The following is a 16,530-nucleotide window of genomic DNA, read 5'->3' as shown; positions in this document are numbered from 1 at the left end:
TGGAAATGAACAACTGGCTCGTGTCGTTGGGAGCCAATTCGGAGCTGATTTTCTCAAAAGCAAAATACCGTCAAATCTAGCATTTTTTTCTGGTGTCATAAGAGAGTTTCCCGGTATTTGGTGACTAAAAAGTGAAAACATATTGTTCTGAGCGTCTGTTCCTACTGAGCAGCAGCAGGTGACAATCTTCAGTAAATACACAACTGTGACCTGGTTAACTGGGATACCGTCACTACTCTTGAGTGGTTCCACATACTGTAGTATTCGTCCTCTACTTTAAAGAACGTCCATTCAAACCTGGAATGCCCCGGATGTTTCTCGCTGTCCAATTAGCGTGAAGGTTGAGCTCCAAGCGTCCAGACTGCTGCAGTCACACCCTCCATGTTGAGCTCTGACTTCCTGGATACACATTGACAACCTGCTGCGGCTCTTCCAAAAAGTCTCACCAAACCGTTAAAAAGTCGTTTTTAGAACAGTCGAACATCTGCTTTAATGCTGGTGACTGACGACAGGAATGCCAATGATCCAAGTGACAATTCCATCCACGGAGAGGGAAGTAGACGAGGCAGGAAAGTCCAAAAAGGTAATAATAACTTCTTACTCCTGCTTTTGTCGTCTTGGACTTAATTTGTTAAGTCCAAGTTTGTTTTGTTTCCTTACTTTTGTTGTTGTTTGGATTAGACGGAAAGGGAAAGTGGGCACCTGGCGGTGGGGGCGAGGCCAGCGCGTGTTCTCAGGTTGTGTCATGGCATGAGGTGCGTTCAAAGAACCTCAGCAAAACACGGAGCGTTTGAAAATACAGTCGTCCCTGGCAAAATATCGCAGTTCATTTTGCCGCTGTTCAGAAATTAATGAATGATTGAATTTTCGTAGTAGACTGTGGTCTATTGTTAGTCAAAATATATAGAATCTTAAGTGATTAGTATTCTGGCCGCTAGGTAGCAGTAATCTTACATGGGTGAGATATCCGTCCTTATTACATTACTCGACCTTGCACTCGATGTAGTCAGGCGTGGATGCAGAGTAAAAAAATGACTTAATTCAGGACTTTGCAGATTTTATGGCCGACATTGCTCTTAACTTTGACCGTTTTTTAATTATTGGTGATTTTAATATTCATTCATCCTGCTCCTCTAAGCCCCTGGTCAAGGACTTGTTGATTCCTACAATGTCACATAAGCAGACTCTGCCCCCGGGTTCGATTCAAGACGCTGTTTTTATTGTACTTGTTGCCACTAGGTTCAATTTTTTAAAAATACAGCGGCCCTTTTATTGCTTTGCAGTTGATGTCCAAATACATGTAACCCTTTCCGCTCGGTGGCGTGGCTGCTGCACCTCCGTGGCTCTGCGTTGTGTTTTTTTTATTAGGTGTGGCGAACGGAGATGACCACGAAGCAGGGAGCGATTGTGGTGCTGACAGTCTCTTTATTCCCTCTTCACATACAGGAAACAAAACTCTGTTAATAATCGAATAAACTACTCGACATTACAGACAAAAATTACTTTGCAAAAATATAATAAAAGGATAGCAAATAAACGATTTACACAAATCAATCATATGAGGCCTAAATAAAACCATTACTCAAGAGAAAACCGCCATGCTGCCTACCTTCACATACAGGAAACAAAACTGAAGTTCAGACAGCCAACAAACGGGGGATACTCATTGAGAAAGGCAACCAAGAGGGGCCAAAGGGACAAAACGTGTTGCAGGCAAACCACAGCGGCCCCTGCTGGCGCAATTAAGCGACTGGCTACATACACCTATAATTTTATAATTTAATTTAATAATTTTACACCTACATGACATAAAAACCTGGCAATCAATACATTTTCTGATTTTAAACAAGATTGTGATTTTTGGAGTCACTGTGCTCAGTGATGTCAAGAGTGCCCTTGTCATCATATTGACACCTCTGTGTTAAAGGGTACCTATTATGCTTTGTACCTATATTTCTTTTCTGACCCATAAATGTAGTTCGAATGTTTTATTCTTGTGTTAAAGGATGCCAACGTTTGACATAATGAGGTTTGCGCATTTGGAAGTGAGCCCTGAAAACGCTCTGTTTCAAAAGGCGTGGTAAAACTGCCCTATTGTGATGTCATAGAGGGGTGGACTTCCTTATATGGGCGTGTCTGTAAGCAGATAATCGCTCTGCCCTCCCCCAAGCTCTGCTCGTCTGTTTACTTGCAACAGAAAGCCACATTTGTTTACAATTCCTGAAGACGCCACCATCAGGCACAAGTGGTTGGAGTTCCTGATTCCCTACCAGCAAAAGAAATGCAGTTTAATTTGTCAATTCATTAAATTAATTTAATTTGTTAATTTTTCACACTGGACTGTTTTGTGACTGTTTTCCTGTGGAGCAAGCAGTAAGTAACAATTCATCAGTGACCTAATTGTGTTCATTTTATGTAAGTCATAATAGTCATAACATTCATAATAGCCGTTTCCCAACACAATTAGTGGCCACAGTGGCCGCTAAAATGCTGAAGCTAATTCCCAATTAAGAGACGTCTTGAAGTAACCTCTTTTCTTGAGAAACTTCAGACTGTCCAGTCTCTATTTCCAGATCGGATTCGGGATCCAACACATATGGCTGTATGTTAAAAGTGGACATTTTACAAAGATACATCGCTGTTCATTATCAACTCCTACCTCAGAAGCACTTAGAGTATAACCAACCACAGCAGAGTGGGCGAGCCTGGAGGTGGGCCGCGGGTGGAATACATTAAAACAGACCGTTTTCGCGCAAAGCATGAAATCCAAAGTAATACTGGTAGATCTAGAATGCTTTGTGTGCGGGTTATTGTGTGTAGCTGCTCTATAGGAGTCCACAACTCAATACAAAAGGCCTAAAATGAGCATAATCGGTCCCCTTTAATACATACAAATATTGTATATAATATTGTCATCCTGTCCTCTCTTTTTTTCTCTTCATTAATTACAATGACAATGTGCATAATAGGTCCCCTTTAAACCTTAAAAACCTGTTTTTATTGACAGCTCTTATGACACCTAAATAAACACCTAAACCGGTATACCAGCATTAATTATTTCAATGATAAGAGAATGATTTATACCAGTATTGATGACTGTGCACCATGCGTTTTCACATTTAGAAAATAACAGCCGGGCTGCACGGCGGTCGAGTGGTTAGCGCACGGATCTCACAGATAGGAGACTAGGGTTCAATTCCACCCTCGGCCATCTCTGTGTGGAGTTTGCATGTTCTCCCCGTGCATGCGTGGGTTTTCTCCGGGTACTCCGGTTTCCTCCCACATTCCAAAAACATGCTAGGTTAATTGGTGATTGTCCATAGGTATGAATGTGAGTGTGAATGGTTGTTTGTCTATATGTGCCCTGTGATTGGCTGGCCACCAGTCCAGGGTGTACCCCACCTCTCACCTGAAGTCATACCCCTGCGAGGATTAGTTGGAATAATGGCTGGATGGAATAATCATAGAATATTTTATTTACAACTTTGTAGCAAGGTTTTCCTGACTCTTCCTAACTTTGAGAAGTTTTTCCTTATTATATTCAGAATTGGGTTTTTCCTACTTTGCTTTTTTTTCTGACAATATGATCGCTTCTCTTCCTTTTTTTTCAGGTGTTTCGAGTTGAAGTGTTGTTCAATGAGAGGAAACATTTTGTGCTCAGAAGAAGCAGCGAATTCCAGACTCTGCACAGAAAAGTGTGTTCCTGAAAATGAAGAATAAAAACTTAAATACGATACATTTTAAACAGAATCTACGTAATAATTGTATTGTTGTCTTCAGCTCAGGAAGATCATCCAGACTCCTGATTTTCCCAGTAAAAGAAATCCTCATCTGAGGACCAAACCTCTGGAGCAGAGGAGGCAGGAGCTGGAGGATTACATCCAGGTAAACACGGAGAGTGCATGTTTTACTTTAATTTCAAAACTAAATGGGGAAAAAATGTCACGTGAATCACGAAATATACAGCATATGAGCAATGAGCAATGTAGTCTTCAACAACAATGCATGGTAGCTAATGTTACATGATGTGTGCAGGACATCATCTACGCTTATGAAGACGTGCCGCAGGAGCTGTTAGACTTCCTCCATGTCAAACATTATCACCCAGGCAACAAGATCAGCAGCATGGAGTAAGACCAATCAATCTATTGATTTTTTTTTTTTACCACATAACATGATTGATTATAAGGCACTTGACATGCTATCTTCACATTTTCAATAATTTATTCATGAATTTATTGCTTTGATTTCAGATCACTTGATGATCTGGACAGTCAGGACAACAGGTAAGTAATCTATGACTTATTTACTTTGTTACAAGTCTCTCTTCCATACAAGTTATAATACTTATTACTAATACTTATTACTAATTACTTAATTACTTACTAATTACTAATACTTATTTATTTAACTACAAGTAATCTATTCCTAATTTACCTGCTTGCACCTAAATGATCAATCACTTATTTGCTTAGTTAAAGGTAAATTATCTACTTATTTACAGTTAAATTATCTATTACTTATTAACTTAGTTATCGGTAAATTGCCTAGTTAAATCAAATCAAATCAATTTTATTTGTATAGCACTTTTCCTGCAAAGACATGCAACACAAAGTGCTTTACAGAATTAAAACAATTACCACAATTAAAAGGAAAAACAAAGAAACAAAAGAAAGCCCCTCCCTCCCACCCTCCATACTAGACATTGGGGGACCAGCACCCGGGCCCCCGGACTCCGACAGACGGGCGGACCCCCACATTAAAGGGAGGAACCCCCAGCCGGCCGGGTCGAAGGGACCCAAGGATGGCACACCCTCAGCAGACCCGACACAGCCCCCAGTGTGGATGACCCCTCCTGAGGAAACACTGGAGTTAAAAGCTAAAGACTAAGAGCATAAAATAGGACTAAAAAGATAAAAACATAAGAAAAGTTTAAAAATAATCTTTTTTAAAAAATATCAACAGTCTCTGCAGTCCTGAGGCTCTCCGGCAGGCTGTTCCACAGGTGGGGGCCATAGTGGCTAAATGCTGCCTCACCATGGGTTTTAGTTCTGGGTTTTGGTATTGTTAAAAGGCCAGTGCCGGAGGACCGCAGGGTCCGCGGGGGTTGATATGGTAAAAGCAGATCAGATAAATAAGAAGGTGCAAGGCCGTTAAGACATTTAAAAACCAGTAAGAGAATCTTAAAATCGACTTATTACTTATTTATAACTGAATTATCAATTATTTAGTTAGTTACAGTAAATGATGTATTCTATATTTACTTGGTTTCAGGTAAATTACTATTACTAAATTATTTTTAATAGCATCAGTAACATGTACTGTGTTTTGCGGGACTACCAGTGTGTAAAAAAAGCGCTTTTGCTCTGTGACTTACATAATAAACACAGTTAGGACACTGATACATCGTTACCTACTTCTCGCCCTTGCCACAGGACCAAGTAACGTTGGAAAGGCGTAGGGCTTCAGCAAGTTTGCCAGCTAATCCAGCTGCATTCTGGTCATTGACAGATTAAAATGCATTTCTTTTGCTAGCAGGGAATCAGGAACTCCAACCACTTGTGCCTGATGGTGGCGTCTTTAGGAATTGTAAAGAAATGTGCCGTCCCCTTTCGCGGCATTGCTTGCAAGTAAACAGTGGAACAGCGCTTGGGGTCGGGCGGGGGAAGCAGAGCTTGGGGGAGGGCACAGAATTTACATAAAAGGAAGCTCTTCTGTGATGTCACAGAGAAACAGTTTTACCACGCCTTTTGAAACTGAGCGTTTTGAGCATCCCAAACTACTTTGAGGGTTCACTTCCAAATGCGCAAGCCTCATTATCTGAAACTTTGGCATCGTTTAACACAAGAATACTACATTCTAACTAAATTTAAAGGTCATAAAAGTATGAAAAGCATAGCGGGTCCCCTTTAAAGTTCATGATCTGTTGCTGATATAAAAGTTACTAATATATATTCCTGATTTACTTCAGTGTTGATAAGGTGAATAATGTCAGTGTCTCCACAGTTTTCAGTTGCCGCATCAGCGAGTGATGGCATTCTTCCAGGATCCGTACGTGGCCAATCGCACATCAGGTAGGTCCCCGGTGCCAGGCTGTCCATGTCCATGCAGCAGGCATCTAGCGGCACCTGTCTGTTGCAGGTCTCCCTGATGTGGTCGCAGCAGGAGTCCTGCAAGGGTTCTATCCACGGGGCATCCGTGTCAGTTTCACGGCCCCCGCCCTTGCCAAGCCTGACCCCGCTGGGAAGGCTGGAGGTCGATGACTGAGAAGAACCACCAATGGACCTGAAAGCCATCACAATCCACGGAAGGGAGAAGAAGACAAAGGGGACTTTATAAAAGTTTTCCATAAATTTGTCATGCTTTGACCTCATGGATTACTTTTTAGTTGTTTTAATTAGTCTGCAACATCTTTTAGAAAAGTACTTTGAACAGATTTTCATGTTGAAAGTCCCTAATGCAGGCAAACAGGACCTACCTAAATGGAAATACTCACTGAGTACTACAATGACTCCTGAATACTGCTCATTTTGTTTAAAATATACTTTTTTTTTACACTCCATAGACTTGGCGCTGATTTATGAATAAAAATGAATTTTTATCACCTAGTGCACTCTTTGGTTTTCCAAATCTGGTTTGTGCGTTTACACTGAGAAAAGCAGTGAGACTTTTTGTTTGTCATTATTGAGTCGTATTTTTTCCCATAAACTCTGGGAAGCTGGTTTCAAATGGTGCTGAACAGCACTTGAAGCAGTAATTTGCCAGCACAGCAAAAGTCTTTCTCACAATGTGGTGTAACCCGACACTACATCCTCGGGGTCAAATAGTCTTCATGCAGCAACAAGTAGTAGTAGTAGTAGTAGTTTAGAGGAACTTTTTACATGAGGGATAAAAAAACCTTCACTCTTATTTGCATATATTTGACAAAACACAGCTGATTTGGTCCATATATGCTTCATTGACTCACTTTTTTATTAGCAACAATGTAGAGTAGAGTATGCTGCAAATTACACAAGCAGCCTGTGTCATGTCATTCTATTTCTATATGTACTCAAGTTTGGAGATTCTTGTTGATTTATGCAGCAGTCACTATAGGAATGTAGATGTCAGGGTACCTCAAAGCACTATTAATAGAGGGGGGACCCAATATCAGGTGTTCTTAACGGTCACAAAAACATGAGGTGGCACTGGAGACTTATGTAGTAATGCAATAATAATGTAGTAATGCAATAAAATACCAGCATAATGTTTAAACTAAGAGTTGAGTTCAGAGTCCAAACAGTTCAGTGTACATATAATTTTGAGAAGACAGGTGGAATAGGCTCCAGCACCCCTGCGACCCTCGGATAAGCGGTAGACTATGAATGAATAAATGAATGAATGAATGAATAATTTCAAAATCGGCCTTACTGTACTGTTGAAGCGAGTTGCTGCGTTAGAAGGCGCTGCTGCTGTGCGCATGCGCCAATCGGGATGCGGAAGTGTAGCTAGCAGTGTGCTGACTTCGGCGTCAACGACCGCCACCGGAGCTGTTCCTTCCTTCCTTCCTTCCTTCCTTCCTTCAGTGACGCCGACCTTCGCCACTGTCTCCATCCTCAAGCAAGTTTAACGATCTTGATGCTGTCGACTTGGAAACAACAAACACTCCCTTAACGACAAGTTTGAAGCCTGCTCCGTCTACCGCTGGTACGTTCTACTGTGGTATGTCATACACCGAGCGTTTAGGTCCTGAGCGTTAAAATAACAATACAAAACTTATTTGACAGTGAAATGTAACGTTGGGAAATACATGGCAATGTCTGCATCCTAATTGTATTAGTCGCTTATCTGAGTCGTATAAAGCTACTTACTGCTTATTGTCAGATTAGTTTGAGGCTAACTTGGCTCGAAAGACACCGGCTGCTAACTGCTAGCGTTAGCTGAAACATAATACTGTCCTGCTAACTTATGGTCAGTCATTTATGTTTAATGTTTATCATCGCCGAATTTTAATTGACTGTAGTATGGCAAAAACACACACAGGTGAAATAAATTGACGAGGTGAACTTCAATAATTCAATAGTTGGTAACATTCGGAGGGAAATTAATAATAAATTATGTATTTATTTTCTACGGTGGCCGACAGAGCCAAACAGGAAGCAACGTCTAAGTTAGAGGTCTCTAATGAAAATCGAGTTAATGCAATTATTTTCTCAGCGAAGGTCCCAACCTTATTTGCCTTAAATTGCGCGAAACAGACTAGCTCATAGGAATATAAAGGCAACGAAAACCTGCACAACACTAAACCAATTCTTCTGATATAGTAGGGCCGGGGGCATGATGCAGAGAGGACTTTGAATATTAGTGCAGACCTGCCTACATACAGTGCATCCGGAAAGTATTCACAGCGCTTCACTTTTTCTACATTTTGTCATGTTACAGCCTCATTCCAAACTGTATTAAATTAATCTCTTACCTCAAAATTCTACACAAAATACTCCATTATGACAATGTGAAAAAGTTTATTTTTTGACTTTTTTTGAATTTATTAAAAATAGAAAACAAAAAAATCACATTTACATAAGTATTCACAGCCTTTGCCATGAAGCTCAAAATTGAGCTCAGGTGCATCTTTTTTCCACTGATCATCCTTGAGATCTTTCTACAGCTTAATTGGAGCCCACCTGCTGTAAATTCAGTTGATTGGACATGATTTGGAAAGGCACACACCTGTCTATATAAGGTCCCACAGTTGACTGTGCATGTCAGAGCACAAACACCAAGCATGAAGTCAAAAGAACTGTCTGTAGACCTGCGAGACAGGATTGTCTTGAGGCACAAATCTGGGGAAGGATACAGAAAAATTTCTGCTGCTTTGAAGGTCCCAATGAGCACAGTGGCCTCCATTATTCGTAAATGGAAGACGTTTGGAACCACCAGGACTCTTCCTAGAGCTGGCCTTCTAAACTGAGCGATCGGGGAAGAAGGGCCTTAGTCAGGGAGGTGACCAAGGCCCCGATGGTCACTCTGTCAGAGCTCCAGCGTTCCTCTGTGGAGAGAGGAGAGCCTTCCAGAAGGACAACCATCTCTGCAGCAATCCACCAATCAGGCCTGTATGGTAGAGTGGCCAGACGAAAGCCATCAGACCAGAGAATTTTGTTTCTCATGGTCTGAGAGTCATTCAGGTGCTTTTTGGCAAATTCCAGACGGGCTGCCATGTTCCTTTTACTAAGGAGTGGCTTTCGTCTGGCCACTCTACCATACAGGCCTGATTGGTGGATTGCTGCAGAGATGGTTGTCCTTCTGGAAGGCTCTCCTCTCTCCACAGAGGAACGCTGGAGCTCTGACAGAGTGACCATCGGGGCCTTGGTCACGTCCCTGACTAAGGCCCTTCTTCCCCGATCGCTCAGTTTAGAAGGCCGGCCAGCTCTAGGAAGAGTCCTGGTGGTTCCAAACATCTTCCATTTACGAATAATGGAGGCCACTGTGCTCATTGGGACCTTCAAAGCAGCAGAAATTTTTCTGTATCCTTCCCCAGATTTGTGCCTCAAGACAATCCTGTCTCGCAGGTCTACAGACAGTTCTTTTGACTTCATGCTTGGTGTTTGTGCTCTGACATGCACAGTCAACTGTGGGACCTTATATAGACAGGTGTGTGCCTTTCCAAATCATGTCCAATCAACTGAATTTACTGCAGGTGGACTCCAATTAAGCTGTAGAAAGATCTCAAGGATGATCAGTGGAAAAAAGATGCACCTGAGCTCAATTTTGAGCTTCATGGCAAAGGCTGTGAATACTTATGTAAATGTGATTTTTTTGTTTTCTATTTTTAATAAATTCAAAACATGTCAAAAAAACCTTTTTTCACATTGTCATAATGGAGTATTTTGTGTAGAATTTTGAGGTAAGAGATTCATTTAATACAGTTTGGAATGAGGCTGTAACATGACAAAATGTAGAAAAAGTGAAGCGCTGTGAATACTTTCCGGATGCACTGTATCTGAATTTGTCGTACATGCAATTTGAATATCTTGTATGCTTCACTCCTTTCAATCTTGCTGCATTTTGCTGTTTTACAGTACAGATAGATCATCAAGTTCATTTATAACACTGTGGCCGAGTGGCATGTTGGCCACATAGTCAGGAGTTCAGGAAGATCTGGTTTCGAATCTCAGTTAGGCATCTCACATGCATGTTGGATTAATTGGCGATTAATTGTCCATAGGTATGAATGTGAGTGTGAATGGTTGTTTGTCTATATGTGCCATGTGATTGGCTTGCGACCAGTCCAGGGTGTACTCCACCTCTCGCCCGAAGTCAGCTGAGATAGGCTCCAGCTTACCCCCACGACCCTAACGAGGATAAGCGGTATGGAAAATGGATGGATGGATAAATAATTGAAAAAAAGACAATGTTACAAAATGTTGTACTTCTAACAGACGTTCCCCTTCTACTTGCTAATAAATAAATATGCAGACTTAAACCATCCTGTGTGGACAAAAAAGAGAAGTTTAAATTAAGTCCATTCAAATTAAATCCATACAAAGCAAAGGATGCCAACTTCAGTTTGGAATAAAAGATATGGAGGATGATAATTTATCTATCTATCAGTGCTCATGTCAAACTTTATCCGAATGTCACCCGCAATTACTATAACATTAATGAATTACCTTCAATATTTAAAGTTAATTAACCTAATACGGTTTATGTTTTTTAATGTTCAGGAGTAGGTGGTACATTACCCATTACTGGGTCCAGATCCAGACTGAAGTCCGCCATTCGGTGATGGTTGGTGTAAATGCTCCAAACTAAATGATGCAAATACCTTCTAACAAATGCAACAGAAAAATGCTGCAAATAGCCAAAGCACACACAAACAATTAGCCAAGTTGTCTGTGTTAAATACTTGGCCGTGAAAAGCGATCATGTTATAATACTTCAAATACAGCAACTATTATGTCTTTGGTTTTTCCCACAGGACTGCTATGTAGATGTGGCGTTGTTGAAAATGCTGAATGTGTGAAAACAAGCAGGAGTGCATCCATATGTCGATATGATTTATTTAAAAGGGACCTACTATGCATTTTCCACTTTTCTGAACTATAAATGTTACAATGTTGTATTCTCGTGTTAAACGGTGGCAAAGTTTCAGATATTGAGGTTTTACATTCAGAAGTGGGCCCTGAAAGAAGTTTGGGATGGCTCTGAATGCTCTGTTTCAGAGAGTTTTTCCTAACACCGGTTCACTGTGAAGTCACAGTATAAATGAAAACCGAAAAAATCAGATTAAATAAAGCTCGAATAGGTGCAAATTCTGCAAGATCTATAAAGCCATCTGTGTGGGTTATTGTGTGTAGCTGCTCTATAGGAGTCCACAACTCAATACAAAGCCAGAAATGAGCATCCCCTTTTAAAAGTGTTTGTGTCCGCAGTGCATCATGTGGAGGAAGGCTTCAGTGGCGGCCCTCTTGGCGCTGGCGGTTGGCTACCTCTACCACGGCGGCCCTGACTTGCCTGAGCAGCTACTCCAGTACGTCAGCCTGCCCAGCTTCCAATCATCCCCACAGAGCCAGCGCCACCTGGAGCGGGTCATTTCCGATGCCTGGGACTCGCTGATCGCATTGCCCAGGCGGCAGTGGGGCCGAGTGGCTGTCGGGTGAGTTGGACGTTGCAGTACTTTGCTGATGCATTAAGCCACCATTAGGTATGTTTTGTTAGCTATGTTTTAACGACCACTGTGCTGCATTGTGCTTTTTAACCCACCTAACTGTCTTTTGAAGTGTAAAAAGAAATTAGCCACTGTTAAGGTACATTCATTAAAACTGAAGGCAGATATGAAGGCAACGACTCGCCCCTTGAGGACACGTGGCAGAGGCGTCCAAATTGGAAGAGTCGTATAACATGTGCTCTGACTCCCTCCCTCCAGTGTGAACGCCTGTGTGGACGTTGTGGTGTCAGGCGTGGGCCTTCTACAGGCGCTGGCCGTGGATCCCGGCAGCGGCCTGGATCACGAAGTCCTGCATTCCAAAGAAGACCTGAAGGAAGCATTCATCCACTACATGGAGCGCGGGGCAGCCGCCGAGCGTTTCTTCAGCGATAAGGACTTGTTCCAGAGGATCGCCCGAGCAGCTGCAGAGTATCCCAGCGCCAAGGTCCGACCACCTTGACCTCCCTGATGTTCTACTTGCAATGTCTTCACACTTCACCTTTGACTCTTTGTCTGTTGTCCAGCTGTATGTTGGAGGGAACGCCGCCCTCATTGGTCAGAAGCTTGCGACCTATCCAGATCTTGTGGTAAGGAATTGTGCTCAGGGCCCTCGGTAGAGTCGAGAGAGCATTGGAGCTCACCAAGACCGTGCATTCTTAGAAGTGACATTTTGTTTTATTATTATAAACAAAAGCCCATTCAATAGATAATTGAAATATGATTACTTTTTCAGTGGTGTGCAGCACTTTATTACATGGTCCATTGATTAAATGGTTCCTGTTCTTATACGCCTAACTATTATGTCTTTTTTTAATTCCGCAGGTTCTGTTATGTGGGCCAGTTGGACCTAGACTCCATGAGATGCTGGATGAGCAGATTGTTGTTCCGCCCAGTTCCCTCCAGGAGACGGATGAATATCATCTCATCCTGGAGTACAAAGCGGGTAACTCACACAGAGGTCACATGTTGAACGTAACACTCCATGATGAAGACAAGCAGAAAATGATCCTGTTTTTTCTTCTTTCCAGGTGAGCAGTGGGGTTCAACTCGAGCACCTCAAGCTAACCGCTTTATCTTCTCGCACGACGTGTCCAACGGTGAGATGAGCTCGCTGGAGACATTTGTGGCGAGCCTGGAGGAGTTTCAGCCAGACCTGGTGGTCCTGTCTGGGCTCCACATGATGGAAGGCCAAGGCAGAGAGTTGTGGGAGGAGCGTCTCAAAGAGGTTCATAACAATGTAACACGCCACCATCACATGAGGTTAGTCTACCGTGTCTTTTCTTGGCAGGCAGTGGCGGCCATATCAGACATTCGTAAGGACATTCCCATCCACTTGGAGCTGGCCAGCATGACGGACAAAGACTACATGAACAGCATCATGCAGGAGGTACATACATGTTGGGAACATCCTCCACAGTGAAAAGAACCACATGAGCCCTTATTTGAACTATGCAGGCAATGCACTCAGTAACATTCTTAACCCTCAAACACTAAATGCCTTTAAACATTTCTATTTTATACATGCTAAACAAGGGGTCTCAAACCTGCGGCCCATTTGTGGCCCGCCAAGTCATGTTTTGCGGCTTGTGACTTGACGTTAAAGATTAGTGTCAATACAGCTCACGATGTCTGAGCTTGATCATGTTACTTTAAAGGGGCCAGTATACATCAACATACATATGTATGTATGTATGTGTATATGTATATATATGTATGTGTGTGTGTGTGTGTGTGTGTGTGTGTGTGTGTGTGTGTGTGTGTGTGTGTGTATATGTATATACAGTATATGTGTATATATATATGTGTGTATGTATATGCATATATACATCAACACTACTATCAACAATACGCGCGTGTCACATAGATAAATGAACAGGGCGGGGCTCACTACACCAAACACGAAGTACAGTTGCGGTGGCAACACAAAAAAATGACAGCACAACAAGGTAACAGGTAAACACAGAGGGCAACTATGCTAACTCTGTACACATAACCCATATAAAGAATCGCAATGCATGCTGGGAGCCAGCATCACTCCCAATTAGGGTTGTGACAAAATCACAATATTAAACCATACTATGCATTATTGATACCTTCCCCTGTGTATCAGTTTTTAAACTATTATTATTATTAAAATATAGCCGCTGTCACATAGGGGAAGCTATAGGAAAAAAAGAAAGAAAAAAAAAAACATATAGCACAGTTAAATGGAAAGATACGCCATAATAATGAATAATTATTTTATGAGGAACTAATGTTATGTTAGTTCAAAGCACAGCAAAAAAAACCTAATAAGAGTAATATTGAGTAATAAAGGCCATGGTATAGACATGTTGCTATTGATGACATACTTGACATATGCAACAATTTTTTGTAATAAACTGTCCAAAGAAAAGCACAAAAATGAGGACATTTTAGCGCTGTCTTGTACACAATTAAATCCCTATAATTCAGAAATGGTTATAATTCATGTTAATAGAAGACATTGTATCATGATTCTAAAATACAATGATGAAATATTCAAGGGTATAGTATTTGCTGAACTGAGCTTTTGTGGTGTATTTGATGACGTGATTGTGTGTTCCTGTTAGCAGTTCATGCCCATTGTCAGCTCCATCGGACTGAACGAGCAAGAGCTGCTGTTCCTGTCGCAGGCCGGCGGCGGGCCCCACGCTCAACTGAGCGCCTGGAAGGGCGTCCCCGATGTGGGCCAGGTCAGCGACATCCTCCTGTGGATTCTGGAGCGCCACGGCCGTAGCGACCCCTCATCGGAGGCCGAGCTGACTCGTGTCCACTTTCACACGCTGGCCTACCACATCCTGGCCACGGTGGACGGCTACTGGGGCAACCAGGCGGCAGCCGTGATGGCGGGAGCTCGGGTGGCCAGCAGTCAGGCATGCGGTGTGCAGGCGGTGGACGTCAGCAAAGTGGAGCTGAAGGCGCCGCTCCACTTTCACAGCTCACACTTTGAGCCTCGGGAGTCGCTGTCCCTTGACCCAGCGGCTCCGGCAACGGCGTGGCGTCGGGGAAACATCACATTCCACCTGACGCCAGTGTTGGTCTGCAAGCAGCCGCTTCGGACAGTGGGACTCGGTGACGCCATCTCAGCAGAGGGACTGGTTTACTCGGAACTCAAGAGCCAGCAGCCCTTCTGAGGTTGTTTGCAGTCGGACTATCCACGTGAGCTCACTTCCGCGTCGTCCTCTGCGGTTCCAATCCTGCCTGTGGACACGTCCCGCCTGCCTCCGTCGTCTGCCAGGTCTCCGCGTGTTGACACAAACTGAGCATGTTCCACGATGATGGGCGAATTCTATGCATATGATGGGCGCCAACAGGACATCTTTAGTTGAAGTGGCTCACCAATTTTAGCTGAGTATGGTGTGCCTTCACATAAGTCAATATATTCACATTTCAGGGCCAAATGAAGGCTTTGTCCACACAAACACACACATTTAAAAATATTTTTTGTTTTTGTTTCATATCACCTCCGTCCTACAAAAAGCAAGTACATGTTTTTTTCATAATGGGTCTGAAAAACCAACCAAAATCAGAAAACTAAATCATTTTGAGATACAGTGGACCCTCCAAAGCAAAACGTCCCATAGGATATAATAGAAATAATCACTTCATAAATCATCATTCATAAACCTTCATTAGCCTTTATAGTTTTAAGTCACATTTCAGCATTCTTAACATTATGAGTGTACAAATTAACCACTGTTCATCTTAATAAAAACACACACAAATAAGACCACTTACTTTTGATGGCACATAATGGCCAGGGATAAGGAACAGGATTTCAGATTGCAAAAACATTTTTGGTTGAACCCTAAATTAAAACATCTTTTGGGACGTTTGAGGTTCCAAGGAACCTGCTTTTTAAATTGAACAGTGGTGATTTGCAGAAAATAATTTAACCATTAGCCACTGCCACTGCGTTTGCACTATGCAAATCTTTCCAATTGGATAACAGCACCCAGCAGATGACACAGCGCCACCTGGTGCTTTGGCATACACATGACAATACTGTACCTGCCGTACATGAGGACATTGCCTGCAAATATTCACATCTACATGGACTGAACATGGTTTTTACTTGTTGAATGTCTTGCTTTTGTTTGTTGCGTTTATGTAGTAAAAAAAAGTCATGGCAGGACTTTTTTTCTAACTCCTTAACGTCTTATAAAGATGTGACATTTTAGACGATAATTTTCCCCACTTTACCGGTAAAGATGCAAATCACAAAGCGTCATTGTTTTTGTTTTTCACATCATTGTAATTGTATTACGATTGACATTTGACAATGATTTGCATACCAACTGCGTCTGACGGAAATTATTTTTAACATAATCTTGTAGTAAAATGGTTCACTGGAAAACTGCAAGAACATCGTCTATGATTCACATATTACATTGTGCATTTTTTTTCATTATTTGCTCATGTTTGGAAAGGCTGGAATCATGTTCCTTTGTCCTGTGTGTGGTCCATGTTTCCCCAGTACCTCATAGAGCCGATGAAGGCATTTAATGAAGCAGTCTTAATGCAACATATGACAGAGGCATTTTGCTCAACACATTGGATTGTTTGCACTAGTGGAAAGAAGGCGGGAAGGTGAATGTAACCCCGCCCCCATCATATGAAGTACAGTCTATGGTGTTGGTAGCTTATGTTAACATTTCTGTCATTTACCTTAAATATGTCATTAAAATGTTCATGTCTCTACCAGTTTGTCTTACTTCGTTATTTTATAGGGTTCTTTTCCTGCCAAAATTGAATTTATTAATTCAGTGTAAGCATACAATTAAGTACAATATTTGTCTCATGTTTAACATTCACTCATAAGC

At 42.1% G+C, this 16,530-nt stretch overlaps 2 protein-coding genes across 3 annotated transcripts; both read left to right on the top strand.

Annotated features, from left to right (window-relative positions):
• Window positions 1–309: 309 nt before the first annotated feature.
• On the top strand, window positions 310–6,570 carry snx22 (sorting nexin 22). Its single transcript, XM_058076573.2, has 7 exons — window positions 310–583; window positions 3,612–3,695; window positions 3,781–3,885; window positions 4,036–4,130; window positions 4,254–4,286; window positions 6,007–6,074; window positions 6,142–6,570. The coding sequence occupies exons 1-7, from the start codon at window positions 515–517 to the stop codon at window positions 6,261–6,263; spliced, it is 576 nt and encodes a 191-aa protein (XP_057932556.2). The 5' UTR covers window positions 310–514; the 3' UTR covers window positions 6,264–6,570.
• Window positions 6,571–7,496: 926 nt separating this feature from the next.
• On the top strand, window positions 7,497–16,444 carry adpgk (ADP-dependent glucokinase). 2 transcript variants are annotated; one of them, XM_058076411.2, is made up of 8 exons: window positions 7,497–7,686; window positions 11,412–11,635; window positions 11,906–12,131; window positions 12,211–12,273; window positions 12,509–12,629; window positions 12,715–12,911; window positions 12,975–13,073; window positions 14,278–16,444. In XM_058076411.2, the coding sequence occupies exons 2-8, from the start codon at window positions 11,418–11,420 to the stop codon at window positions 14,839–14,841; spliced, it is 1,488 nt and encodes a 495-aa protein (XP_057932394.2). In that variant the 5' UTR covers window positions 7,497–7,686; window positions 11,412–11,417; the 3' UTR covers window positions 14,842–16,444. The 2 variants fall into 2 exon arrangements, with proteins under 2 accessions (XP_057932394.2, XP_057932395.2); XM_058076412.2 differs by having other exon boundaries at window positions 7,498–7,686; window positions 14,281–16,444.
• Window positions 16,445–16,530: the final 86 nt, after the last annotated feature.

The sequence above is a fragment of the Doryrhamphus excisus genome, linkage group LG1 (assembly GCF_037039965.1).
Source record: "Doryrhamphus excisus strain RoL-2023G ecotype Guam linkage group LG1, RoL_Dexc_Guam_v1.1, whole genome shotgun sequence".
NCBI classification, from domain to species: domain Eukaryota; kingdom Metazoa; phylum Chordata; class Actinopteri; order Syngnathiformes; family Syngnathidae; genus Doryrhamphus; species Doryrhamphus excisus.
The sequence above is the reverse complement of the archived record's forward strand: the minus strand, read 5'-3'. Positions and strand labels throughout refer to the sequence as shown.

Coding starts and splice junctions, on each gene's coding strand:
- adpgk (XM_058076411.2), top strand. CDS start 11,418: ATGTGGAGGAAGGCTTCAGTGGCGGCCCTCTTGGCGCTGGCGGTTGGC. Junction 11,636..11,905: donor TGGGGCCGAGTGGCTGTCGG/GTGAGTTGGACG, acceptor CCCTCCCTCCAG/TGTGAACGCCTGTGTGGACG. Junction 12,274..12,508: donor CGACCTATCCAGATCTTGTG/GTAAGGAATTGT, acceptor TTAATTCCGCAG/GTTCTGTTATGTGGGCCAGT.
- snx22 (XM_058076573.2), top strand. CDS start 515: ATGCCAATGATCCAAGTGACAATTCCATCCACGGAGAGGGAAGTAGAC. Junction 3,696..3,780: donor TCCAGACTCTGCACAGAAAA/GTGTGTTCCTGA, acceptor TGTTGTCTTCAG/CTCAGGAAGATCATCCAGAC. Junction 4,287..6,006: donor CTGGACAGTCAGGACAACAG/GTAAGTAATCTA, acceptor GTGTCTCCACAG/TTTTCAGTTGCCGCATCAGC.